The sequence below is a fragment of the Cervus elaphus genome, chromosome 15 (genome assembly GCF_910594005.1).
Source record: "Cervus elaphus chromosome 15, mCerEla1.1, whole genome shotgun sequence".
NCBI classification, from domain to species: domain Eukaryota; kingdom Metazoa; phylum Chordata; class Mammalia; order Artiodactyla; family Cervidae; genus Cervus; species Cervus elaphus.
The window spans coordinates 12,376,415-12,402,748 of record NC_057829.1 but is presented as its reverse complement, the minus strand read 5'-3'; the positions used below and the strand labels follow the sequence as shown (position 1 = coordinate 12,402,748).

The window sequence follows — 26,334 nt, the reverse complement described above, 5'->3', positions numbered from 1 at the left end:
CAGCCAAATTCCTTTTTCTTTGTGATCATTGTCATTACTATGTTAGAACTAGTGTGTATTCATGCTGTACAGGTTCTTATTTTGGAATCATAACTGAATTTGAAAACTGGAGACGGGAGGGAGAGATGAATCTTGGTAGCACTTGGCATGCGTTACACTTACGGAAATATTTGCCAAAGGGAAGAACCAGACTAGAGAAACTGCCTGCTGATGACAGATGAACCAGGTCTTCCAGGTTAATTCCTGGGTCGCCAGCACACTGGTTTCTGTGGCCGTGCCCTGCAGAACCTAAGCTACACATGCTCCCAGGACCCTTGGGCTTTCAGTCCTTCTGAGCACAGTCATCAGGAACACTGAGTTTTAAACAAGATCCTGAGTCTTACAGCAAAATAAAATGGCACTTGGCCAGGTTTATATTATGCAGTCAGGCTGTGAGGAAGGGGTTTTTTTAAGCCAGGCACGTGGGTTTCCTGGCTCTTGTAAAGGAGTCATTTCCACACGGGCTTTCTGAGCTATCAGATCTTGTGTTTCTCTTTAGGCTGTTGATGAACTCTGACATGCTTTTCTCCCTCCTTTGCCACAGTTCAGTTTGTTCATTCATCCAGCCAGTATTTATTGAGCTTATACTATATGCCTGTCCCTTCAGGCAGTCATGATATAACAGTGAACAAAATAGATAGAAATCTTTTCTCCTAACGGAGAGATACAGTAGATAAGTGAAACTTTCCCCAAAGACTGGGAAATGCTGGAAAGAGAATGAAAGGTGTGTTGGGGTCTGTATTATAGATGGGGTTGCAGAGCAGGCCGCCTTTGAGGAGAGGTGTTAGAAGACCCCAGGAGGGAGAGAGTATGGGCAGTATTCCTGACTTAACAAGCTCATATTTCTCCTAGAGCTGTTTGCCAGCTGAACTACTGGTTGGCAGAGTTTACGCTTAACTCTTCGTATTAAGGTTTTGTAAAAGTGAAGCCTTTCACTGAAGTGTTGGCTTTAGGCAAGACACAGAGAAGCTATTTGCAGGGTGTTGGGAGCACCCATCCCCCACACTGTGTCCACTTAGGGTCCTCGCCATTGACTGTTCAGTGATGGTGCTAGCAGGGGGGTGGGGGGCCAGGAGGGACAGAGGGAGCCCCAGGAGGACAGAAGGTTCACAGTGGCATACATATGCACCCTGCCCCAGTCACCTGGTGCCACTCTGCAGAAGGAAGCTGTTACTCCTGTGTTACTTCTCTGGAGATGTGCGTGCGTCGCTTCAGTCATGCCTGACTCCTTACGACCCTGTGGACTGTAGCCCACTAGGCTCTTCTGCCCATGGGATTCTCCAGGCAAGAATACTGGAGTGGGTTGCCATGCCCTCCACCAGGGGATTTTTCTGATCCAGGGATCGAACCTGCGTCTCTTATGTCTCCTGCATTGGCAGGTGAATTCTTTACCACTAGCACCACCTGGGAAGTTCTTTGACCATGGCCCATCTGTAAAGGTAAACATGTGGATGTATGTGTTTATTTTTGAAAGATCATTGGGTGTGTCAGTTTAGGGCTTCCAACAAGCAGATGTCGGAACAGAATTAGATGTACAAGAGATCTACTGGGGTGAACACATGTGAGAGATAAGGCAAAAGGAAGTAGGAGTAGGTGGGCAGAGCCTTTGGTCACAATGCAGGTCTGAAACCATGATCCTCCTTGAAAGTTTCTATTTACTTTCTTAAACTGTGGATGCCCGTGGAGAGGTACCAAGTGTACATTCCAGACACTCAGACAACATATAGAAACTGAGCCATTTGCCTGTTGGGTACACAGCTTCGGGCTAACGAATTTCTGGGGTTATTTGTGCCTACATGAACTTAAGAACCAACTAGCAAAAAAGCCCCACAGACATTTGTGTCCTCGGCTTTTCTTGATCACAGTGTGTCTTAGTGGATTGCTTCATGTTGTTTCCTATAGAGTCACCTCATTGTTTTTAATGACTGCATAATATGTATAAAATACATGTTCCATAATTGATTTAACTTTTCTTCACTAAGGAATGTTTAGAGTATTTTGAATCTTTTGCTGGTATAAGCAATGTCTTAATGAACACCCCTGAGTGTACCTTTTTTTTGCATACACATATGGGAGTGTATCTATATGTTAGAGATCGAGTTGGTGGACGAAAGGGAACGTGCATTTACATTTGACCGGTAGGATCTCATCACCTTCCACTGCGACTGTGCCCATTTGCATAGCCACTAACAGTGTAAATGCTGCTTCCTTGCAGGTTCACTAACAGGGTGTTGTCAAACTCTGAGCTTTGCCAATCCAGTAGATGAAAAATGATACATCTTTGTGTTTTAAATTTGCATTCCTTATTATGAAAGTAGTTAGCTGTGATACATGCTTTTCCTAATTGGATTTTTTCAATATTTTCTTTTCTGAAAAGATTCTATGCCTTCGTCTTTTTTTTTAAGGAGTGTGAACAGTTGTGTTCTTGCATATTTTTATAATCATGGTGATACTCTGGTACTTTATTTCCCAAAGCAGTCATATTAAGAAGGAAGGTATCACATGTGTAGTGGATGCCCATACCTGTTTTCCATGGCTTACAGTCTTGTGAAATATTAGACATAATCAAGAGCTTTACCTGCATAGTTTGATCTTCAAGCTAAGATACAGTTAGATGCCAAGGAGTAACAACATATAGCATGAATGTAGGAAAAACATCATCTGAGTTGAACCCCTAGATCAAGAGGCAGGAGGGATACCTGAGAGGATTTTTGTGATTAGCTCTCAGTTACTCCTGGGGAAGAAGAGAGAAACAGACCAGGGTAAAGCCAGGTCATCTGGTCTGTATACTTGGATAGGATCCGTGCCCTCTACAGACACCCTGCCTGATGTGGCCCAGAACCATTTCTGGCTCTCCTCTTTAGTCGGGGGTCCAGGGGCTAAAGGGAGGAGACTCCCAGCCTCTGAGAGCATCACATGCTCTGAAAAGTTTATTCGGGAAAGAAGTTGATGAACTCAGCACCCTGTTCCTTGGGCAAAGCACCGATGAACCCGAGAGTTACTTGTGTTTTCCAGCTGCAGTTGGGTTTCTGGCGGTGTCCAGTGTCATCACCATGTCCGCCCCCTTCTTCCTGGGGAAGATCATCGACGTCATCTACACAGACCCCTCTGCAGACTGCAGCTCCAGCCTGACCCGCCTCTGCCTGGCGCTCGGAGGCGTGTTCCTGTGTGGCGCCGCGGCCAATGCCGTCCGTGTCTACCTCATGCAGACGTCAGGTGCCGGGACCCTGCTCCTGGGCGGCCTGGGTGGGGCGGGCCTCGTGGGCTCCCTGTGCTCCGGCCCCGAGGGCAGGGCCAGCCCCAGGCTGGAGATCCTGGTGGGCAAGGGACTCTGCTCACCCCTCCTTGCCCAGCACTAGAGCTCAGTGGCCTGGGGGCCTCCAGGAGGTTGGGTGGTGGTGCGCAGCCGCGGAGCTGCCCGCGCGGGGCGGCCCTGCCAGTGGCGGGCTGAGGCTGCTGCGTCGCTGTGTGTCCCCTGGACACCCTGCGGCCCCTCCCCGTGTCCGTCCCCGCGGAGCTGCCCGTGGCGGGGTGAGGCTGCTCAGTGTCGCTCTGAGGCCTGCTTGTTGATGGGCACTGACCACCTTGGTGACGGAGCCTGGGACACCCGACTCCACGTCGATTGCTGGCCGCTTAGCTGATAAAATGCTCTGTAGATAATTAACCAGCTCTTGCCATTTGAAAGTTCAATCCAGGAAAGGACTGTGAAAGAAGCAGAATTAGCTTGTGAGCAGTGAGCGTGGTAAAACTGTACACTGCACTGTTGGTCACTGTCCTCTGTCATCGGCCCCCGGGCTGTGGTCTCTGCGCGGAGCTCTGCGCTGGGTGCAGAGCGCAGGCGCCTGGGTGTGCGTGGTCTCCCACCAGGCCGGGACCTGGGCAGCTGCGGGTCTGCAGCGGAGCCCCCACTGAGGCCGCTGCTTTTGCCTTGCAGGTCAGCGCATCGTGAATAGGTTGAGAGCTTCGCTCTTCTCCTCAGTGCTGAGGCAGGAGGTGGCTTTCTTTGACAAGACACGCACAGGAGAGCTTATCAACCGTCTGTCCGCAGACGCAGCCCTCCTGGGGCGCTCAGTGACGGAGAACCTCTCAGACGGGCTCAGGGCTGGAGCACAGGCTTCGGTTGGCATCGGCATGATGGTACGTCCCTCAGCTGCTGCGTCCCGTCTGTGCACCCTGGCAGGGTGAGACCACTCCGGTGAGCTGTGCGCAGTACCGTGCAGAGGCCTCGGGGACCCGGGGCAGTTGCCTTGTTGGCACCTGAACCTTTGTTTCTTATGGGGAGAACAGACTGTGGCTTTTACAAAAGCTTACCTTGTTGCCTGGGTTCTAAGAACGCGGTGGGAATGAGCCACAGGTGGGAAGAGCCCTGGGTGCCCAGTGCTGGACGGAGGAGGAACACCAGTCTGTCAGTCTGTCCAGCCATCCGTCCTCGAAGGCAGGAAGCTGCCACTGTCAGTCATCTCTGCAGGACCTGAGGGCTGCTTCCTGTCCTCCTCCTGTCAGGGGCAGGGTGGGCTCCCTCTGCATAGACAGGCAGCTCTGCACTCATTTACCCTCTCCACCCATCACATCTGTTTCTCTTTAGCTGGGGACTGGAGGCCCTCACATCTGCTTGCCTCCCTGCATACCAGGTGTCTGAAGACACACCTTCTCCTGTGCTGCTGACTGAGAGAAATGTAGTGCAGGCCACGTGTGCAATTTAAATCTTCTAGTTGTTGTTGTTCAGCCGCCAAGCAGTGTCTGACTATACATGGACTGCAGTACACCAGGCCTCCCTGTTCCTCACCATCTCCCGGAGTTTGCCCAAGTTCATATCCATTGAGTCGGTGATGCCATCCAACCATCTCATCCTCTGCCACCCCCTTCTCCTCTTGCCCTCAATCTTTCCCAGCACCAGGGTCTTTTCCAATGAGTTGGCTCTTCACATCAGGTGGCCAAAGTATTGGAGCATCAGCTTCAGCATCAGTCCTTCCAATGAACACCCAGGACTGATTTCCTTTATTGACTGGTTGGATCTCCTTGCAGTCCAAGGGACTCTCAAGAGTCTTCTCCAGCACCACAGTTCAAAAGCATCAATTCTTTGCTGTTCTACCTTCTTTGTGGTCCAACTTTCACATCCATATATGACTACTGGGAAGACCATACATACCCTTAACTATATGGACCTTTATATATAAAGTGATATCTATGCTTTTTAATACACTGTCTAGGTTTGTCATAACTTTCCTGCCAAGAAGCAATTGTCTTCTAATTTCATGGCTGCAGTCACCATCCTCAGTGATTTTAGAGCCCAAGAAGAGGAAATATGTCACTGCTTCCACCTTTTCCCCTTCTACTGGCCATGAAATGATGGGACCGGATGCCATGATCTTAGGGGTTTTTTTAATATTGAGTTTTAAGCCTGCTTTTTCACTCTCTTCTTTCACCCTCATCAAGAGGCTCTTTTAATTCCTCACTTTCTGCCATTAAAGTGGTATCATCTGCATATCTGAAGTTGTTGATATTTCTCTAGTAGCCACATTTCAAAAAGCAAAAAGAGGAAATTCAATAGCAGTTTAGTGGTTAGGACTTCACCCTTTCACTGCTGAGGGCCTAGGTTGAATCCTGCAAGCTGTGTGGAGTAGCCAAAAAAATTTTTTAATAAAACAGAAAGGTGAAATGAGATTAATTTTGATAATAATTTTACTTAATATAAACAAAGTATTATCAATTCAACATGTATTTAATATAAAAATTATTAATCAAATATTTTTCATATTAGGATTCTAAAATATACTGTATATTTTATACTTACAGAACATCGAAGTCTGGAGGCTTTCATTGCAAATAACCAGTATTTAGATTTTGTAAAATTTGTGGTTGAAGAAGCACACACGGAAATCTCCAGACATACTTAAAACTTTACTAGTAACTGAATAGAAATGGAATATCAGCTTTTAAGATTTAATTTTAATTAAAGCTAAAATTTAAAATGTAGTTCCCTAGCACACTGACCACCTCTCAGGTGACCATTAGCCATCAATGCTGTCATCTCGGTGCAGTTCTAGACCCTAGAATGAGGACTGTGGCTGATTTTTCCTTACAGGTGGAAACGCTGAGGTTTCTGACCAGTGTCCCAGAGAGCACTCAGTCCGGAGCAGAAGGCTCTGTTGCCAGAGTGAGCCTGTAAGGTCTACCATACAGAATGGAAGACAGCTTTGAACTCTTGTGTACACGCAGCCAAGAGAGAAGCCAAGCTCTGGGAGAAGGCCCTCCTGTACCAAATAAAGCACCATTTCCAGATGAGAATAGTCCGGGGCTCAGGAAGAGTGGCAGTTGAAGGGCAGGGCATCAGAGGGGGCCTGTCCCAGTGTCTTGAGCTGCATCACAGCCCCACGAGTGGGGGCTCAAGCAGCAGAAGTGCGTTTCCCTCGGGTCTGGGCTCTGGGAGTCCCAGGCCGAGGTGCTGACACAGTGGTTCGTGCTGAGGCCTCTTCCCTGGGCTCGCGTGCAGTCGCCCTCTCGCTGGGAGCATTGTTCCCATGGCCTTGCCCTGTGCTTCTGTGCAGAGAGCTGGCTACTCTCTTATGAAGACAGGCTCAGGGCCCTCACCCTTATAGCCTCATTTTACTTTCATTCCTTCCCTCGAGGCTCCGTCCACACCCAGCCCCGTGGGGTGTAAGGCCTGTGAGTTTTGGGGGGACGAAGATGCCAGCTTATCACAGGGCCTTATGAGGAGAGGTCCCCTGGCATCTGGCCTTCAGCTCTGGAGGGACTGACATGCTCATTCTTTCTCACGGGTCCCTGGACCTGACTGTGGGAAGCCTGCTTCCTAGAACCTAATGATGTCTGTACCATACTGTCAGTTTAGTAGTTCACATGTGGGGTCTTCCTCCCCGCATTGAGAGGTGTGTTCCTGATTCTCCAGTGCTCCTTTCCATGACAGCACCTGCCTCATCCTTCAGAAGGTTATCTCTGAGCATGCAGCTGGAGCAGAGGGAGGCAGCGTCCTGAGACCGTCCCCAGGCTCAGGGACACCAGGGGGTGTTCCTGCCCTGCCGTGCAGACAGCTTGCCTGGGCTGTGTTGTGTTCAGACCTGCCCGATTGCCTTGCTGCTCTGCCTGTGTCCTGCAGGCCACGGACACCCCAGTGCCTGCTTGTTTGTTCAGCGTGGCCCGTCCCCAGAGGTTGAGGTACTGAGCTCACTGCCGCCTCAGGACCTCTTGCACTTTCTCTTCCAAGACCACAGGGCACTCCGGGTTCTCCCTCTCTCTGTGTCTCACCTGTTTTCTCTCTGGCTCCCACCTCTCCTCTCCCCTTAGATGGAACACCCCGTGCGTCAGTTACCTCCCAGGTGCCTAGGATCATGCATGCTGCCTGTAGGCCTTAGGTACTCAGTTGTTGAATGAGTAAATAAGTGAATGATTGCTTGATCCATCCTTCACTTTACATTTCAGTCTGCAGCTTTCCCCCAGCATTTTAGGAGAGTCTTACAATGAAGATACTATTTTATAATTAATAATGATGCTAATACCGTTTAAAATAGAATCACCTAATTGCAGGGTTGGCTATAGGAAAACCCTATTGTGTTACGTCCTCTTTGGGCAACTCCAGTTGTTAGGAGATCCTCCTTTTGTTGAGTCCAGATCCATTTGTCTGAGATTCCAGTCCTGTGAGCCATGGAAGCAGCTCTAACTTGGCTGTCACACCTCCACACCTCTGCACCTCCTCCTTCAGCTTTGTCACCTGATGTGGGGATTTTGGTCTTGCTGCCATCTGAGTCATCTCAGGGAGACACTGATGGGGACTTGAACACAGAACTCCTGGCGTGGTCTGGCCAGTGTGGAGCAGACGGGGTCTCCTCCCTCCGTTCCCAGCCTGTCCCCCCTGCTCTCTTGAGCAGTGTCGTCTGGTGCACATCACACTGGTCCAGCACTGTGCCGGCAGTGGGGCAGCGTTGCAGGGTCAAGGAGCCCCACAGCTTCAGAGGCTGGCTGTCACCTTACTCCCGTGTGGCAGGCTGAACATTCACGGGGCTTCGTGAAGACTGAGAATGTCTGAAAAGTTCTACCAAACAGCACCTTTAGGCCTACCTATTAATTTAAACATACACATGTTTACGGTGGGCAGTGAGAGTATCTTGCTACTCTGTGTAACACGTACGTTTGGGTTTTTTTTGACAGTTTTTTGTCTCCCCTAAACTGGCCACTTTTGTTCTGAGCGTGGTGCCTCCAATATCCATCATCGCAGTGCTTTATGGTCGATACCTACGGAAACTGACCAAAGTCACTCAGGACTCCCTGGCACAAGCCACTCAGGTAAAGGCCTCCCCCTGGTGCGGTCTCAGAGCCAGGTTATCGGTGGGCAGACCCTAAGGAATGTGTTTAACCTTTCCAGAAAGTACTTCATTTTCCTCGTGTTAGCCCTGCAGATCCTAGAAACCCCAAGCACTCTGCCTTCTAGACTAGATTTCTACCCACACCGCAGCACTGATCCCACTTGACTACATCATATGAACTTATGTCACTGTTTTTTATAGGATGAAAAGGCCAATCATATTCTGAAAATAGTTGTCCTGGATGATACTCTGTCCTTTATCAACTAATAAAAATAGCTTTGTAGTGCTGTCCTTGTAATGCTGTCCAGTTTTGTCTTTTTTAAAAATTAAAAATAATCATTATATTTCTGTCACAAAAACCATGCATATTTATGAAAATAAAATTTTGAGAAATGTAAGGAGAAAAAAATGCATAATCCTAGCTCTGAATGAATGTTATTAACATTTTGGAGTCTATCCTTTTTATCTTACCTTTCTCACTGCATAAAAATATATTTATTTATCTACCAACCCTCTCACTTATTTTTCTGTCTACCTCTATATATATGATGCATGTATGTACAGATACATATTTGTTTCCAAAAGCAGGATTCTTCATATACTCTGCTTTGTAATCTGTTTTTCACTTAGTCGCATATGACAAGCAGCTTTCCGTTGATAGTATCTTAAACATGAGAACCACATTTTAATTTTGCCTCCCCTGAAATGTTTGTATTATTCTCCCAGCTAGCCGAGGAACGTATTGGAAACATCAGAACTGTTCGAGCTTTTGGGAAAGAAATGACTGAAATAGAGAAATACACCAGCAAAGTGGACCATGTGATGCAGTTAGCAAGGAAAGAGGCATTTGCTCGGGCTGGCTTCTTTGGAGCAGTAAGTTGATCATTTTGGAAAGAGTGAAAAGTGTAGACACCGTGATCAGGAGAGATTTTTATTCTGTGGCTCTTGCCATACATAGAAAATACTTCCCTTCTCCCTCAAGACTAAGAATTACCATTCTTAAAAATATTTTTGTGAAGGAGGGGGAAAACAAGTATATGTAATTAAAGGAAAGGTGGTGAGACCAAAACTGTGGGATCAGGCCCTGATCCTCAGAGTATGGTCCAGACTGGGCACATCAGCTTCACCTGGAAACTGGTTAGACACACAGATCCTCAGCTCCACAAAACTCTTGGAATGCAGCTGGCGATCTGTCCTTTAGCACCAGGTCATTCTGGTGTAGGCAGTTTTAAACCCACTGAGGATTAGCCAAAATAACCTCAGTGTATTCAAGAAGGGGGTATAAGAAAGTTGACCACATTGATCACAAGGAGCTCAGGTAGGACATCGAGCTAGAAAATCACCATGATGGCAGAGTCACAGTACTTTCAAAGTGGAAAGATGGTAGGGGTGATTCAGTAGCGGCCGTAACTGAACAGACGGGAAGCCCTGAGGAGGCACGCTTACAGAGACTGTGTACCTAATGCACATCAGAGCAGGTGAGCCTGGTATCTTATCTGCTTCCCGGTGCAGCCTGCCCAGCCCACCATGGTAGAACACATCGATTTCTTCCACTTAGGGGAGGCATCCTGAATATCATTTTTTTTCCTTTGCAAATTGATTAGATTGAGTAAAATAGGAATCTGATGGGTAGCTTAGTATCTAGGTTTCTATGTTTATGAGATTATTGCCTTCAATATTACAATATTTCAAAAATAATTTTGAGGCACTTAACCTGACTTTCCAGCAGTTAAGATTCCATGCCTCCATTGCAGGAGGCAGAGATTTGATCCCTGGTCAGAGAACTAAAATCCCATATGCTGTGCAGTACAGCCAAAAAAAAAAAAAAAAGAATTTTAAAATTTAGACTAAAATGTAGTGTTTTGGAAGAATCTTGCTTGGTGGTTACATGCATAAAGGGGGTCTGCACAGTGTGAGTGCTTTCTGCATGGGGGCCTTTGGCTCTCACCTGACTTCTCACCTGTGTTTTCTTCTGTCCACAGACTGGGCTCTCTGGGAACCTGATCGTGCTTTCTGTCCTGTACAAAGGTGGGCTGCTGATGGGCAGTGCCCACATGACAGTGGGCGAACTCTCCTCCTTCCTAATGTATGCTTTCTGGGTTGGAGTAAGCGTCGGAGGTATATAATTTAAATAGGCTTGGGGAATTAATGAAAAATCAGGTTATAGTTTCTGAAACGAAAACCTAACTTTCCCATTACTCCACCACTCACCAATTAACGAACTGCAAAAACATTTCCTAGAATGTTACACCAACCTGACTTTGAAGGACGGAATAAAGATGACTGTGATCCTCCCTGGGTTGAGAAGTGTTAGATTTTTACAGGCCCCCTCCCCCCCATAGCTCACAGAGCACAGGGTCTCACTGGATCTGTTCCCAGCCAGCATGCAGGGCAACCTGTTCTCTTTCACTGTAGCATGGATGCTGGGGGGAAGGATGGTATGAACAGGCATGTGCAGGAACCCTCATCCTCTGATGGTGATGCTTTCATGATAGGCAGGTTGCTGGTGGGGAGAAGGCAGCCATGTTCAAAACTAGTGAACAATCCAAAATAGAAGTGGTAAAGTACATGAGACACAGTTGCTTGCTTTTGTAAAGAGTCTCTCAGAGCCCAGCTTTCCTTGTCCCACTGAGTGAAGGGAAGCAAGCTCCTTGGAGGCAGAATTGTGTGGAGTCTACAAAGCCCCAACCAACCTGGAGCCCATGATTTCCTGCTTTTTGTTTTCCTTCCTTTCATTGAAAACCGAGACGGAAAGGTTAGATCAACAGCTTCAAGTCTGGTTAAAGGAGCTCAGGTATCCCACAGGGTCACCTCAACTTTTTATTTTCAGGGTGCCAGAGTTTTCTCCTGGTTAAAGGAGAGGCTTTTCCTTAGACATCCGCAGGCAAGCAAGGATTTTTCTGGACTGAGAGTTCCAGAGATCTGTTTAAAATAACATTTTAGTCCTGCTGGCTGGTCTTGAAGAAAAATCTGGTCCAAGATGTTTCTGGGTGCTGAGTGACTTGCAAGACAAGACCCATTCAGGATGCTGGCGCGATGACAGTATTGTTCCTTTCTTTCCAACCCTGGGGTTGGGTCTGACAGGCGGTAGGGTCACACACCGTGTGGTCATGTTTCCCGCTCTGAACAGATGTGCTGGCCGCCACCTTCCCTCTCTGTGACGTTTCTGTGCACGTTTCACGCTTAGCCATCGTCAGCTTTCCTCCTGGCCCCCAGTCTTGTGCTCTCTGCCACATTTGACTTGATCTTTCTTAGAAGTTTATAATTTTAATGAACTTTAACTTAACAATATATTCTTTCATGGAGTGTGCTTTTAATATACTTAAAAAGTCATCTCTGAACCCAAGGTCATGTAAGTTTTTCTCTTATGTTGTCTTCTAGGAGCTTTATAGTTTTGCATTTTATGTTTAGATCATTTTGAGTTAATTTGTGAAAGGTGTAAGGCCTGTGTCCCTATTTGTTATTTGCACATGGAAATCTAGTTGTTGCAGCACCATTTGTTGAAAAGTCTACCCTCTCTCCATTGAATTGCCTTTGCTCAACTATTGAAGGTTGATTGACTATATTTATGTGGCTCTGTTTCTACCCGATGCATCCTTAATTTAACCTGAAGGTATTAGTCCACTGTATCTTATACAAATATTCATATACCCGAGGATATCTGAATTGCATTTTTTCAGCACCCTTACTGAGGGAAAGTGTTACAAAGTATATGTTCTGGCAGTTGATGTGGACCAGTGGACTTGGGGTTTTAAATCATAGTTCAAAGGTGACTTTTAAGCAGAGGTTGTTAGTGTATCTAACATTGCCAAATTTCTTTTCAGTTTTCAGCCTAGTAATGTTTTATTTGTTGAGTTGGAAAGATGGGTTAATTTTGTGGATGTGCCTTTTAAATGAATGTTGGGGTACCTTGTATTCCTTTTTAATATGAGATAAGCATTATATTTTATTTTTATTGCTTGACTTTTGACTAAGCAGACTTTTCTGTAACATTGTGATTTTAATTCAGTGGTTGACTAGTATGACTATATATATTTGTAAATCCCCGGATCAAACCAAAGCCTTATGAGAGATAATGAAATTGGAGGAGGAGAAGCTGAAGGAAAACAAGGGTATGAGACAGAGGGAATTCTGACAGATTCCCAGGAAGCTGCTTCAAACCCTTCAAACCCTGTTGTTTGAAAGTAGCAGATTTTATGTTAAAAGCAGGCTATTGTCACTGTCCCCAGAGGGCTGGGGGTGGCAGAGGGCCATTTATTGGCCGATGATGGATGTGCGCCTTTGCTTCTCATCCTCAGGTCTCAGCTCCTTCTACTCAGAGCTAATGAAGGGACTGGGTGCTGGAAGCCGCCTCTGGGAGCTCCTTGAGAGAGAACCTGAGCTTCCTTTCAATGGTGGGTCTGAACTGGGTTTACTTTTCTTTGCTGGGATTGAACATGTGTGGTTTAGGACAGTGAGACCAGCTTCCTGCCCTACCTGGGAAGGATGAGCATGAACTAGACCCTGTCTTTACCACGACAGGGAGGGACGGGGCCATCGGAGGGTGGACCGTGAGGACAGACTGCTGTTGGGTGCTGCTGGGGGGCCCAGGGCATCCCTGGAGGTGGGGGCCCTGACCACACAGCGTGCACCGACCGCTTCCCTTCCTGCAGCTGATGTGTTACCACAAATGGCAGGAGGAAGTGCGTGCCGCTCAGGAGTGCAGACAGGAAGGGCCTGGCCGGGCCACCAGAACTGTCTTCCTTGGCGATTTTGACATTTGGGGGCGGGGAGGAAAGGAAGAGGGTTCGTGCATAGGAAAGCCTCTGAGTTGCTTGGCTTTGGGGATGGGGTGGAGGATGCTGATGCTAATTGGCTTTGAACCATCTCCTTCGTGAGCTGCTTCACTGGAAGCCAGTGTTTGAGGCAGCTGTGGCCTGGGCCCAGCAGCCAGGCTCAGTGGAAGAAGCAGCGATCACTGTCAGCTACTCACTGGCCCCAGGGCAATAGTGAATGCCAGCATTCTCCACTGTGATAGACTGGCAGGAATGAGCCCGACTGGGAGAGATGGAGCCACTTCTCCCAGTCAACAGCAAGGTCACCCCGGGATAGAACTGACCTCTGACCCCCTCGAGCTCTGGGGCTTTTGTGCAGTGCCTGCCTGTTCATCACGCTCTTAAAACAACTCTTTAGAGAAGGTGAGATAAACCCTGGATGGGGGGCCTGCAGAGGCAGCCCACAGGGAGAATGCCACTGGACTCGGCCCGCAGCTCTTGGGCCGGAAGCTCCATCAGCTGCTGCTCGATCAGTAGGACTGGGATGCGGCCTTGGCCTCTGCGGCTGCAAGGCTCCAGCGCGGCGGCAGGCCTGCAGTGCCCTGGTGCAGAGCAGGCTGGGGGCGCGGGCCGCGGCTGCCTCCCGATGCCTGAGCTCGCTGTGCTGGGCGGAGGCCGTGGTCAGGTGGGTGCAGCCTGGGCTCAGCTGTGCTCATGTGCTTAGCGCTGAGTGATTCGTGTCCTGTCTTACCTTGCAGAGGGGGCTGTTTTGAATGAGAAAAACTTCCAGGGCGCTTTGGAGTTCAAGAACGTGCATTTCGCCTATCCAGCTCGCCCAGAGGTGCCCATATTCCAGGATTTCAGCCTTTCCATCCCATCAGGATCCGTCACAGCACTGGTTGGCCCAAGTGGTGCTGGCAAATCCACAGTGATTTCCCTCCTGCTGAGATTGTATGACCCTGGCTCTGGTGAGTGGTTCAGCGTGTTGTGGGACAGGGGCCTCTCTTGAGCCCTTATACTCCTGAGCCCTGGGAGAGGGTCCGAGTGTTGCAGAGGCCATGCACTGTGTGAGTTCTGAGTGCCAGAGGGTGTGTTCCCGGGGAGGAAGCCCCTTAAACAGCGGTGTCACTTTTCGGGCTGTGTGCTCACCCAGGCCTATCGGGCATCGTACCCTTTGTGTCAGCTCCTCATCTCCTGTGCAGCGTCCCCTGCACCCGGAGAGGGGAGCAGAAAGGGGCCTCTGTGCGGCGCTGCTGGCCGCACGTGGAGAGCGTGTGCCTTCGCCATCCGAGCTGCGCAGGTGCCGAAGGGTCCTCCCGCCGGGCGCCGGCGTGCAGGCCGGGCACGTGGGCGTCAGTGACCCACTCGTGTGCTGCTCCTGAGGCTCTCTTCAAGTAGTAGATATTTTCTCATTTCGGTTTCTGTTTCTAAGTGGATTATAGCATCTTATAGAGCAAACAACACATTCTGTTACTTACTTATATCTTTTTAAAACTGAGATATAATTGACATTTAACAGTTTCAGGTGTACAGCATAATGATTCACTATGTGTATATATTGTGAAATGATCACACAATCATTAGTGTGATGTTAGTGTGTTAAGTTAACATCCCTTACCACACGTAGTTGATATCCTTCTTTATATCAGAGTTTAGAGAAGATATTCTGTATGTGTTGGTTTATTTTTGGATTAAGGAAACGTTTCTTGACAAGAAAAAAAATCATTGATATAAAATAAAAAATTGGTTTATTTATTTTTGGTCTTGTGATTTGTGGGATTTTAGTTCCCCGACCAGGGATCGAACCTGGGCCCTCAGCAGTGAGAGATTGGAGTCCTAACTGCTGGACCACCAGGGAATTCCCTAAAACCATGAATTTAAAGAGTAGGTCTTATAGTCTTTTTGGTTAGAACACTGTGAGAGCTGGTTGTGTGCCAGGGAGTGATCTCATGTGCAAAACCACCAAGTGTGTTAAAGTGGATATCACTACACTGTCTGCCTCTGGAATCACTGCCTGGACTTACCTTCTACTTGCTATAAAATTCTGAGCTTAGGAAAATCCTAGCGAGAGGGATGCAAAACATTGAGTCTGTGGTTTCTTCATCACAGTGAATAGATCAGGGAGAAAAGCAACTGCAGTTACATTCCTGCCTTGTGGAGCCTGTACAGAGTGCTTATGCTTTCTAAGTCAATACCTCGGGTTTTTTGTAGGTGTATGAAAATTTATTTTTGGCTTGTATAGTGTCATATAGCTAACTGAGAAAGAATAGGATTTCTTGTGTTGGTCACTGTCATCGTAATCAGGAGGCATGATTTCATTCCCTCAGGGTGTAAAGGTAATTCTGTCAGCTGAGGTCAAAGAATTACATCTGACATTGAAACTCTGCCATCCTGTCAGTCAGATAGCAGACTCTTCTACATCTGTGTTGACACAGGACGGAAGGTGAGCTGGAGGGATGAGCTAGGTGTGCTGGTCATCCAGTCATCACAGGGAGAGAGTAGGTGCACATGATCCAGAAAAGTCCCTTCCAGCTCTGAAAGTCACTGAAACCCATTGGTTTTAGATTTGTTTGGAGATTTTGAGTATCTAATCTTTAAAAAACTGAGTCTGGAGTTTTCCCACCAGATCCCATCTGTGTTTCTGTCAGTCACTGCCCCCATGGCACCCACTGACCTCTTTCCCTTCTTCCCTGCAAGGAACAATCAGCCTGGATGGCCACGACATCCGTCAGCTAAACCCAGTCTGGTTGAGATCCAAGATTGGGACAGTGAGTCAGGTAAGAGGAGAGGGGTCCATTTTTATTACACTTTATTTTAAAATTGCTTTTGTCATTTGCTTTTCTCTTGGTCTTGGACCTTTCAAAAGAAAAAGAATGGATGTTTTTCAGATGTAGTAAACTAACCTCATCAGGCAGATTGTTTAGGTTTGTAGTGCTGTTTCCTGAAGACGTTAGACACTTTAACCACTTTAACCACCTTTTTCCAAAGGTGGACACTGTCATTACTTGTAATGCAGGTAGTCCAGAAGATTGGGGAGAAAAAGATACAGCTTTTTAGCTTCTTTTGATTCTTTCTCAGTTCTCATGTTCATTAGTAGCCGGTCTACTGTTTTGCCAGGGTTTCAGAGATAAGCAAGCAAAGACTATGCCAAGAGCCAGGTCCCCTTGCAAAAGGTAGAGGATTTCAAGAACATTAATATGGTCTCTTTGATGAAGCTCTTTTCACAAGACCACCTAGTGCAGAGGAATTTTGACAAGCTATTTATATTTTTATTACCAAGCTTTGTGCACAACAGACAAACCCAAGCCTTCCCCCACTCCTGGGCCTCTCCCTCCAGTGAAACCCCCCCTCAGCCCCACTCCTCTGGGGACGGGTCGGGGACAGTGATGGGCTTGGCTCGGGAGTGCTAGGGTAACAGCGGTGCCATGTCCTCATTAAGGATAGAGCAAGAAGCTGGGAGTTTATTAGCTTTTTAGGACAATTCCACAGAACAGTTCTGTGCAAATGCCACTTTCCCATCTGCTTTGTGTTTCAAGAAGTGACAGAAAGAGATGGACTCTCCCTTCGTCCTTGGAAGGCAGGCAGCTGGAGAACGCAGACGGGGCCGAGGTCTTCCTCGGGAAAGGGGACTTGAATTTACAGAGCATCTGCTACATTCAGGGTGAGGGCAGGATTCTGCAGTGGTGATCTTCAGATGGTAAAGTCAGTCCTGCTCGTGCTAACATGTGAATCATTTAGTCACTGTGGGGTAAATTGATGGAGAATGAGAAAATAGAACCCCCCGCCCCCCAAAAAACCAGTATATATTCTCTGGGAAAAGTTCTTAGATATAAATATTGTACTAAGCTCCACTGTATTACTGGCCTTTTGAAATTTTCAATAAGTATGTTTTGTTTCCAATGTGTAGGAGCCAATTTTGTTTTCTTGCTCAATTGCGGAGAACATTGCATATGGTGCAGACGACCCCGCCTCAGTGACCACTAAGCAGATAGAGCAGGCAGCTGCTGTAGCCAATGCAGCTGCTTTCATCCAAAATTTCCCTCAAGGATTCAACACTGTGGTCGGAGAAAAGGGTGTTCTCCTCTCAGGTGCGTTTTTGTTACTCTTCGTCGCAAAACGTCTCTGCTCCAAAAAACTCTCCAAACATTTCCTATCGCGCTGTTATTTTTTAATTAGGCTTTTGTCCTTAGAGTTCATGAAATTAACATTTTTGTTTTCTCAGATCTCTTTTGTATGTGACAGTTCCCCAATTCCCTTCACTTTCTCCCCAAAGGTGTTTTTCCAGACTCCCACTGGAGGTCCCACTGGGTAGTATTCAGCCACAGCCTCTTTTTCTCATCTGAGAATAGATGTTTTACAATTCAAGATCCTTGAAAGTAAGACAGACACTGGATGGCAGGATGATTTGTCCTGGGAGGCAGAGACTGAGCCAGAGGAGATGTGCAGCTGGAGGAGATTGTGTGTAGACCCAGGACTGAGAGGCTTTTCTATGAAAGACCAGAGAGTAGATGATTTAGGTTTGTAGGCTACATGTGGTCTCTGTCACAGAGTCATCTTTTTTTTTTAAACAACTCTTTTCAAATGTAATAACCACAGAGAGGCCCTGGTCCGGACCTGACCCAGGCAGAGCCCGTCACGTCCTGTTCTGGACAGTGGGGGCTTGCAGGCCTGTGGCACCACTGGGATTCCAGTGCTGGGACTCCCTGTGACGTCAGCTCAGGCAGCGAGTCAGATTGCATTATGGGGGCCGAGTTACAGGAGGGAAAGAGAAACAGTTCTGTTGCTTTCAACTGCAAAAGTAGGACCAATGAATAGAGAGGTAAGTTCAGTTCAGTCACTCAGTCATGTCCTACTCTTTGCAGACCCATGGACTGCAGCCCGCCAGGCTTCCCTGTCCATCACCAACTCCCAGAGCTTACCCAAACTCACGTCCATAGAGTCGGTGATGCCATCCAACCATCTCATCCTCTGTCGTCCCCTTCTCCTCCTGCCTTCAATCTTTCCCAGCACCAGGGTCTTTTCCAATGAGTCAGCTCTTCGCATCAGGTGGCCAAAGTATTGGAGTTTCAGCTTCAACATCAGTCCTTCCAGTGAACACCCAGGACTGATTTCCTTTAGGATGGACTAGTTGGCTCTCCTTGCAGTCCAGGGGCCTCTCAAGAGTCTTCTCCAACACCACAGTTCAAAAGCAGCAGTTTTTTGGTGCTCAGCTTTCTTTATGGTCCAACTCTCACATCCATATATGACTTCTGGAAGAACCATAGCTTTGACTAGATGGACCTTTGTTGGCAAAGAAATGTCTCTGCTTTTTAGTATGCTGTCTAGGTTGGTCATAGCTTTTCTTCCAAGGAGCAAGCATCTTTTCATCTTTTCATGGCTGCAGTCACCATCTTCAGTGCATTTGGAGTCCCCCCCAAAAAAAATAGAGAAGTAAAATTTTGGTTAAACACAGTTCTGTTTTGTTTTTATTACAAATATTGAGAGGTGCTTCCTTTCATGATGATCTTTGTCACTGGATCTGCACTAGCAGGGGAGGGAGGCCTCCATGTCAGAGTGAAGGTTGGTGCAGGAATCCTTTCCAACACTAAACTTTCTGCTTGAACTTAGCCTGCAGATAGTTTAAAAAATGTTTTAAGATTGTTGTGTATGATTTGTTAAAACTATAGGCAGTAGATGGAAACCTGCTTTTGATGGATGGGGTAAGTTACAGCCTAGCACTGTTCCTGCGTCTCTGGGACAGCGTGTCCTCGGGCAGGATGCTGGGAGCTGACGGGGATGGAGGTGCAGAGCTGGGGGTGCCTGTGCGCGGCCCAGCGGTGCATCACCTGCTCCCTGGGGACAGACTCTGTGTGTCTTCCCTTCACCAGGATTCCCAGGCTCTGTCTCCCAGTGAAGGAACCGAAGGTTTCAGTCCACTGTGGAGGAAGGGGTGGGCTTCTAGCAGCAGACGCCTGTGTGCTCACTGGCACCTGGGATTTTCAGAGCTGACTAAAGCCCTCACTGGCCACTCTGCCCACCCACACTGAGCATTCGGACCCCCACCAACCAGAGAGGTTCAGATAGAAAGGGTTTTTCCTCCCTCCCTCGTTGTGAGGATGGGATTGCCTAGTTGAGGACAGCTTTCAGCAGTACCATTCATTTCACTTTAAGTGATTAACTTCTTTTAGATGAAATAAGAAGTATGTTCAGCCAATACAATTAATTACCGAGGACGGAACTGAGTTTTCTCACATGATGAGCTAAGTTAGAAGGAGTGAGTTGTGTCCTGCTGTGAGACTCCATCAGCTTTGAGTTAGGCTAGTGGCCCTGGAGGAGAGCAGAGGGCCAGTGGGACAGAATTGAGGAGGGGAGTTAGCACTTCCTGTCCTTCTGCATTTCCCCTACGCATCCCACCCCCTTTTTTTAGTAACGTTAGAGCCGACAAACAAGGCAGGAGGGGATTAGAGTAGCTGCTGTCTCTGCCACCCCCAGGCGCACGCGTGCAAGCTGTTCCCCGGGTGGGAAAGAGAACCAGCTGAGCGTGGACGCACAGGGTCACGCTCTGGGCAGACAGGAGCGTCACCATTCCAGCTGCCTTCGCTCTCATCAGTTCACGCCCTGCCTCGAACCCCAGCTCCCCTGAGTTTCCTTTGCCTTTCCTCCTACAAGAGACACTCTGCTGGGGGAGGGGGAGCAAACGTGTGGTGATAAGCACAGCCCGTGCACAGTTCAGCAACACGTGAGCCGCAAACTTCCAGATGTTCAGACTGGATTTAGTAAAGGCAGAGGAACCAGAGATCAAATTGCCAACATCCGCTGGATCATCGAAAAAGCAAGAGAGTTCCAGAAAAACATCTATTTCTGCTTTATTGACTACACCGAAGCCTTTGACTGCGTGGATCACAATAAACTGGAAAATTCTGAAAGAGATGGGAATACCATATCACCTGACCTGCCTCTTGAGAAACCTGTATGCAGGTCAGGAAGCAACAGTTAGAACTGGACATGGAACAACAGACTGATTCCAAATAGGAAAAGGAGTATGTCAAGGCTGTATATTGTCACCCTGCTTATTTAATTTATATGCAGAGTACATCATGAGAAACGCTGGGCTGGAAGAAGCACAAGCTGGAATCCAGATTACCGGGAGAAATATCAATAACCTCAGTATGCAGATGACAACACCCTTATGGCAGAAAGTGAAGAGGAACTAAAAAGCCTCTTGATAAAAGTGAAAGAGGAGAGTGAAAAAGTTGGCTTAAAGCTCAACATTCAGAAAACTAAGATCATGGCATCTGGTCCCATAACCTCATGGGAAATACATGGGGAAACAGTGGAAACAGTGTCAGGCTTTATTTTTTTGGGTTCCAAAATCACTGCAGATGGTGATTGAAGCCATGAAATTAAAAGACACTTACTCCTTGGAAGGAAAGTTATGACTAACCTAGACAGCATATTAAAAAGCAGAAACATTACTTTGACAACCAAGGTCCGTCTAGTCAAGGCTATAGTTTTTCCAGTAGTCATGTATGGATGTGAGAGTTGGACCATAAAGAAAGCTGAGTGCCGAGAAATTGATGCTTTTGAACTATGGTGTTGGAGAAGACTCTATGGTGTTGGAGAAGACTCTTGAGAGTCCCTTGGACTGCAAGGAGATCCAACCAGTCCATCCTAAAGGAGATCAGTCCTGGGCGTTCATTGGAAGGACTGATGTTGAAGCTGAAACTCCAATACTTTGGCCACCTGATGTGAAGAGCTGACTCATTGGAAAAGACCCTGATGCTGGGAAAGATTGAGGGCAGGAGGAGAAGGGGATGACAGAGGATGAGATGGTTGGATGGCATCACTGACTTAGTGGACATGAGTTTGGGTGGACTCCAGGAGTTGGTGACGGACAGGGAGGCCTGGTGTGCTGTGGTTCATGGGGTCGCAAAGAGTCGGACACGACTGAGCGACTGAACTGAACTGAATGCACAGTCAGACCTCGGCAGTGCGCTGGCCCGCTGTGAGGCCGCCTGCAGGGTGTTCGTGGCACAGTCTTTAATCTGTGCAAAGGGAATCATTATAGAATCTACTTCACAGGCTTGTTGTTGAGATGAAATGAAATAATATGTGTAATGCATTTAGGAAATACCTGGTACATAGGAATTCCTCAGTGTTAGCCATGATAATAATTCTTATTATTAATCTCTAGAGTGATGAGGAAATAATATATTTCAAAGATATGTTTCTATTCTCTCATCTATCTCAACTTGACCAACTGGGAGAAGCTACCTTCAGATTGCCATATGGCTTATCAGTAAAGCCTATTACCAAGAATTTTTGTTAAGACCTTCAGTTTAAAATATATATATATATTGTCATTGTCAGGTGGGCAGAAACAGCGAATTGCAATTGCCCGTGCTCTGCTTAAGGTAAGGCTGAAGCCACTTGGCTGGGGGTTTTGGGCATTGTTCTTAACCTGGGACCTTGTAATTAGTAATGTACAATTTTTCTCCTTTCTTTTTGGAGGAGGTAGGTAGGTATATTGTTGACAGCTCTGGTGAAAGATGAGTTGGGAATTCCACTGACTGTGTTCAAATTTAACAAGTATTTCTTGGGCATTGGGAGCCCAGTACAGTGCTGGGATTATCAGAGGGAGAAAAGCTTAACACACAGACCTTCCGTCAAGTAGCTTACTGAGTATTAAATAAAAAAGGATGTCTGTATGTGTATAACTGAGTTGCTTGGCTATACAGCAGAGGTTTGCATGATATTGTGAATCAACTGTACTTCAATATAAAAAGTAATAAAATTAAAGAAGCATGCAGTCTCTAACTGGAGAAACAGTAACTATATCAAAATACCAAAACAGTACAAGTATACTTACTTGTATAGTATTTAATAACCTGCCCAACTGAATGGTGGGCTTCCCTGGTGGCTCAGGGGTGAACAACCCGCCTGCCAATGCAGAAGATGCACGAGATGCAGGTTCAATCCCTGGGTCGGAAAGATCCCCTGGAGGAGGAAATGGTAACCCACTCCAGTATTCTTGTCTGGAGAATCGCATGGACAGAGCAGCCTGGTGGGCTACAGTCCATGGGGTCACAAAGGACAGGATGGAGAATGAGCACAACACACTGAATGGTACAGACTTGAAATGCTTACACAAGACTCCTAAGAGGAAACGGAAAAGCTGAAGTTCATAGGCATTGCATATTTTAGGAAATGATGGCCTTCTCCTTTGTTAGATAAGTACTCTCCTCAGATTTAAAGGTGATTAAAAAAAAAAAAAACCCAGCTTTACTGAAGCATGATTTGCATATCATAAAATTGAGCAGTTTTAAATGTACTTTTCAGTGACTTTTAGTATATTTACAGAGTTGTGCAACCATCATAATCCAGTTTTAGAACATTTCCATCACCTTGATATACCTGAGCAACCTTTCTGCATTCCCAGCCCCACCTCCCAATAATATACTTTGATTTTGTCTAGATTTGCCTTTCTGGACATTTCAGGTAAATGAAAGCAGACAGTGGTCTTCTGCTTGTAGCCTCCTTTCCTAGTAGAGCTTCTAAGATTCCTCCATGTTGTAGCCATATCAGTACTTTATTCCTTTCCAGTCCTTCGTATGGACAGACCACAATTTGTCTATCGCTCATAGGTTAATGAACACTTGAGTTATTTCTGGTTTAGGGCTGTTAGAAATAACACTGCTCTGAATGGTGTACAAGTTGGTATATGGTTATGTTTTCATTTCTTGTGGATAGATTCCTAGGCAAGACTAGAATTTATCTGTTATATACATTGGCTGACTCTTCTTTCTTTTCAGTTTTGTGTGTACTGCTCCCAACTAAACTCCAAGAGGACCCTGAGAGTTAGACTATCTGACTCACTTTAGAGCCCCATCTAATACTTTTAGTTGTTTCACCTGCAGAATAAAGCTGCACTATAAACATCCGGTTCATTGATCACTGTGATAATGGTTTAAAGTCATCTCTAACTCTTCCATTTATGAGCTCATCTCAAGCACAATATGAACTATTTTTCATCCTTTGTGGATGCTTTATTGTGGTAGAATTCACACACTATATAGTTCACCCATGCACAGCATATAGTTCAGTGTTCATGTATTCAGAGTTGTGCATCCATCACTGTAATCAATTTTAGAACCTTTTCTTCATCACCAAAATAACATTCACACATACCCACGTACCTTGTTTCCCCATTTACCTCAACCCCAGGTGACCACACATCTGTCCCTACAGATGTGCCTGTTCTGGACATTTCCTGTAAATGGAATCATAGACTTTTATGTCCAGCTCCTTTCATTAGGGTGTTTTCAGGGGTCATCCATGTTGTATCATGTATCAATGCTTTATTTCTTTTTATTTCTGAGAGGTTTTTTTCCTAATAAAATTATATCTTTCTTATCTTTTTAATGTTTTTCCTTCTTCAGAATCCCAAAATTCTTCTCCTAGATGAAGCAACCAGGTGAGGATATCTTAATGTGCAATTATATTAAATCAAATTCTTTCTTTATCACAAACTTACTCTTCTGTATTTCAAGTGACGTGGCTGAGAACACCTTACACTTTAAAGGGATGGGATATGAATTAATCATGACAGTTGGGAGACAAGATGAATTGTGAGTTGAGGGTTCTAGGTCCAATTCAGACCTTTGTGATGAATCCCTCATCACTTATCAGCAGATGTGAAAAATCCTTTTTAACTTACATGGCAGTTCTCTGAAGATCAAGGGTTCAGAGCTTCTTTTTTTGATAGTCACTTTATAAAATTTAGACAGTTGGCCCAGGGAGTTGCAGCCTTGATCATAGCAGGGATCAGCTGCTTACGAGGCCCTCATGTATGTGCACCGGGAAACACATGCGTGAACAGTGTACGTGGCACTGATGCCGCCTTCCTGTGGGCTCTTCTGTTTAGCGCACTGGATGCTGAGAACGAGCACCTCGTACAGCAAGCCCTGGACCGACTGATGGAAGGAAGGACAGTGCTCATCATTGCCCACCGTCTGTCCACGATTAAGAACGCCAACGTGGTAGCTGTCCTTGACCGGGGGAGAATCATCGAGTGTGGGAAACATGAAGAGCTGCTTTTGAAACCAGATGGGATGTACAGGAAGTTAATGAACAAACAGAGTTTTGTTTCAGCATGAAGAAGCGATTACTGGGAAACTTAATATGAGAGGTTTTAAAGCAAAGCTGCACTGTGTGGGGAAAAACACTCAGACTGTATGAAATCTGTAAATCAGACTTCAAGTCATTGAAATCTGCCTATTTTTTCCAAAGTTTGTAAAATAGTTTTGAGATGGATCTGTTCTGAAGACCTTTTTATTTAGAATTTTAATAATTATAACTTTCTAAATGGTCTAGAGCACTGATGTTATTTTCAGGTTTTGTATTTTCTTTTATCTTAGAATATTTTGATTAATAGAGCATGGCACCTCATTTTCTTTTATCTGCTGTTATAAATTGAAGTTATTGTCATACGACAACTTTTAAAAGGGAATTATAAATAAAAAGCCTAATTATTTTAGGCCAGTTCACCAATCACTGTGTAATCTCTTGGTAGTACTCTACCTACTTTGGGTCTCATCTTACCCCGTAGCATGATAGATGGTGAAAAATCTAACCCTTTATTTTATCCTGCTAATCTCATAAAGCAACCTATACATATATTGTTCAGTTGCTAAGTCGTGTCCTACTCTTTGCAACCCCATGAGCTTCAGCACGCTAGGCTTCCCTGTCTTTCACCATCTCCTGGAGCTTGCTCAAACTCACGTCCATTGAGTCAGTGATGCCGTCCAACCATCTCATCCTCTGTCGTCCCCTTCTCCTCTTGCCCTCTGTCTTTCTCAGCATCAGGTTCTTTTCCAATGAGTTGCCTCTTTGCATCAGGTGACCAAAGTATTGGAGCTTCAGCTTCAGCTCTAGTCCTTCCAATGAATATTCAGGGTTGATTTCTTTTAGGAAATACATATATATACAGAAATAGGTAATGTCACATGGCCAGGAGGGCTCGTTTATATTTCCTGTCTCCTCTGTCTTCGAAGGGATGAAAGTACAGGAACATGTGTTCTTTTGGGCTGAGACTGTGTTTGCATGTGTGCAGTTTTTCACGGTTTCGGCACCTGAGAGCCTGATGGATTTTAAAAAGGGAAGAAGCCCCATCCTTTGAATATGAGAACTTCTGTTTTCATTATTCGTGTATTTGGGAAGTGAGGCATGAACTGCCAGGTATTATCAAAAAAGATGTAATTTTACCCTTAGGTTGTCTGTAAGCATGTATCTTGAAAATTATCTTTTAAGAGTTTATCATTCCTAGTCAACTTTTACAGTGTTTTTTCAGTTAAATAGTTATGACATTTCATTCAATGAGGCTAAATTCCAAAATTATTAATATAGCTGTAATTTAAATCTTAAAACATTTGAAGGAAGCTTATACATTCTACAAAATGTCAAGAAACCTTAAGAGCTTGTCACCCTCTGAAAAGAGGATATAATTAACCGTCTTTCTTCTATTTGTTGTTATAGTTAAAGCTAAACTTCTCAAAAATTCCTCAAGCAATGTTTTGAGCATTGCTTTGGATTTGTTGTATTCATGTCAGCACTATTAAGTTGCCGTTCCCTCAAGAAAAAGTACTTTTTCTGTAATGATAATGTCAGAACCTAAGAAGTAACAACGTTGATATGACTAAAAAGGAAGTCTTCTCAGGTCCTAAGTATTGTGATTAACTTCCTGATTATACTGGAAGAAACCACTATTTCATGATAAGCATGGAGTATTACATTTTATTCTACATAAGGGAATTCATTAATGAATTCAGTGAATAAATGAACTCTGTTCTTTGAATTTAAACAGTACATCTGTGACAATCATTTTTAACAAGTTTACCCATATTCTTCATGGTTTACTACTATGGTGGTGTTCTCAAAAAGCAGACAAAACACAATTACAAGGTTGAATTTAAAGGAAATATCTTTGTGCCACAGAAGTATTTACAAAATTGAATGTAATCGTTATATTTTACTTTCTAATACAAGGTATTCCCTTTTATATCATGGATTAAAATTTATAGTGAACTTTATCTGTGTTTGTCATTTCTTGTAAAACTTTTTACTACATTCAGTTTCTTACTAGAATTTATAAAGATTCAAGACTAAAAAAACATTACAAACATAGGAAAGTGGGAGTAATTATAAGTTCCATTCCTTTCATTCTAATCTGTTTTAAAAATTTTGCT

General features: G+C 45.6%; 1 protein-coding gene across 2 annotated transcripts; it reads left to right on the top strand.

The window, feature by feature from the left end:
• The first annotated feature begins 1,454 nt into the window (after positions 1-1,454).
• ABCB10 (ATP binding cassette subfamily B member 10) lies at positions 1,455-26,178 on the top strand. Of its 2 annotated transcripts, none has more exons than XM_043925674.1 (13): positions 1,455-1,478; positions 3,055-3,255; positions 3,974-4,176; positions 8,203-8,337; positions 9,084-9,230; positions 10,340-10,385; positions 12,656-12,751; positions 13,870-14,079; positions 15,809-15,888; positions 17,019-17,199; positions 21,461-21,504; positions 23,530-23,564; positions 24,015-26,178. In XM_043925674.1, exons 2-13 carry the CDS (start codon positions 3,093-3,095, stop codon positions 24,244-24,246), a joined length of 1,572 nt encoding a protein of 523 aa, XP_043781609.1. In that variant the 5' UTR covers positions 1,455-1,478; positions 3,055-3,092; the 3' UTR covers positions 24,247-26,178. The 2 variants fall into 2 exon arrangements, with proteins under 2 accessions (XP_043781609.1, XP_043781608.1); XM_043925673.1 differs by having other exon boundaries at positions 1,457-1,478; positions 10,340-10,475.
• The last annotated feature ends 156 nt before the right edge of the window (positions 26,179-26,334 follow it).

Coding starts and splice junctions, on each gene's coding strand:
- ABCB10 (XM_043925673.1), top strand. CDS start 3,093: ATGTCCGCCCCCTTCTTCCTGGGGAAGATCATCGACGTCATCTACACA. Junction 10,476..12,655: donor GGTTGGAGTAAGCGTCGGAG/GTATATAATTTA, acceptor TCTCATCCTCAG/GTCTCAGCTCCTTCTACTCA. Junction 14,080..15,808: donor ATTGTATGACCCTGGCTCTG/GTGAGTGGTTCA, acceptor CTTCCCTGCAAG/GAACAATCAGCCTGGATGGC.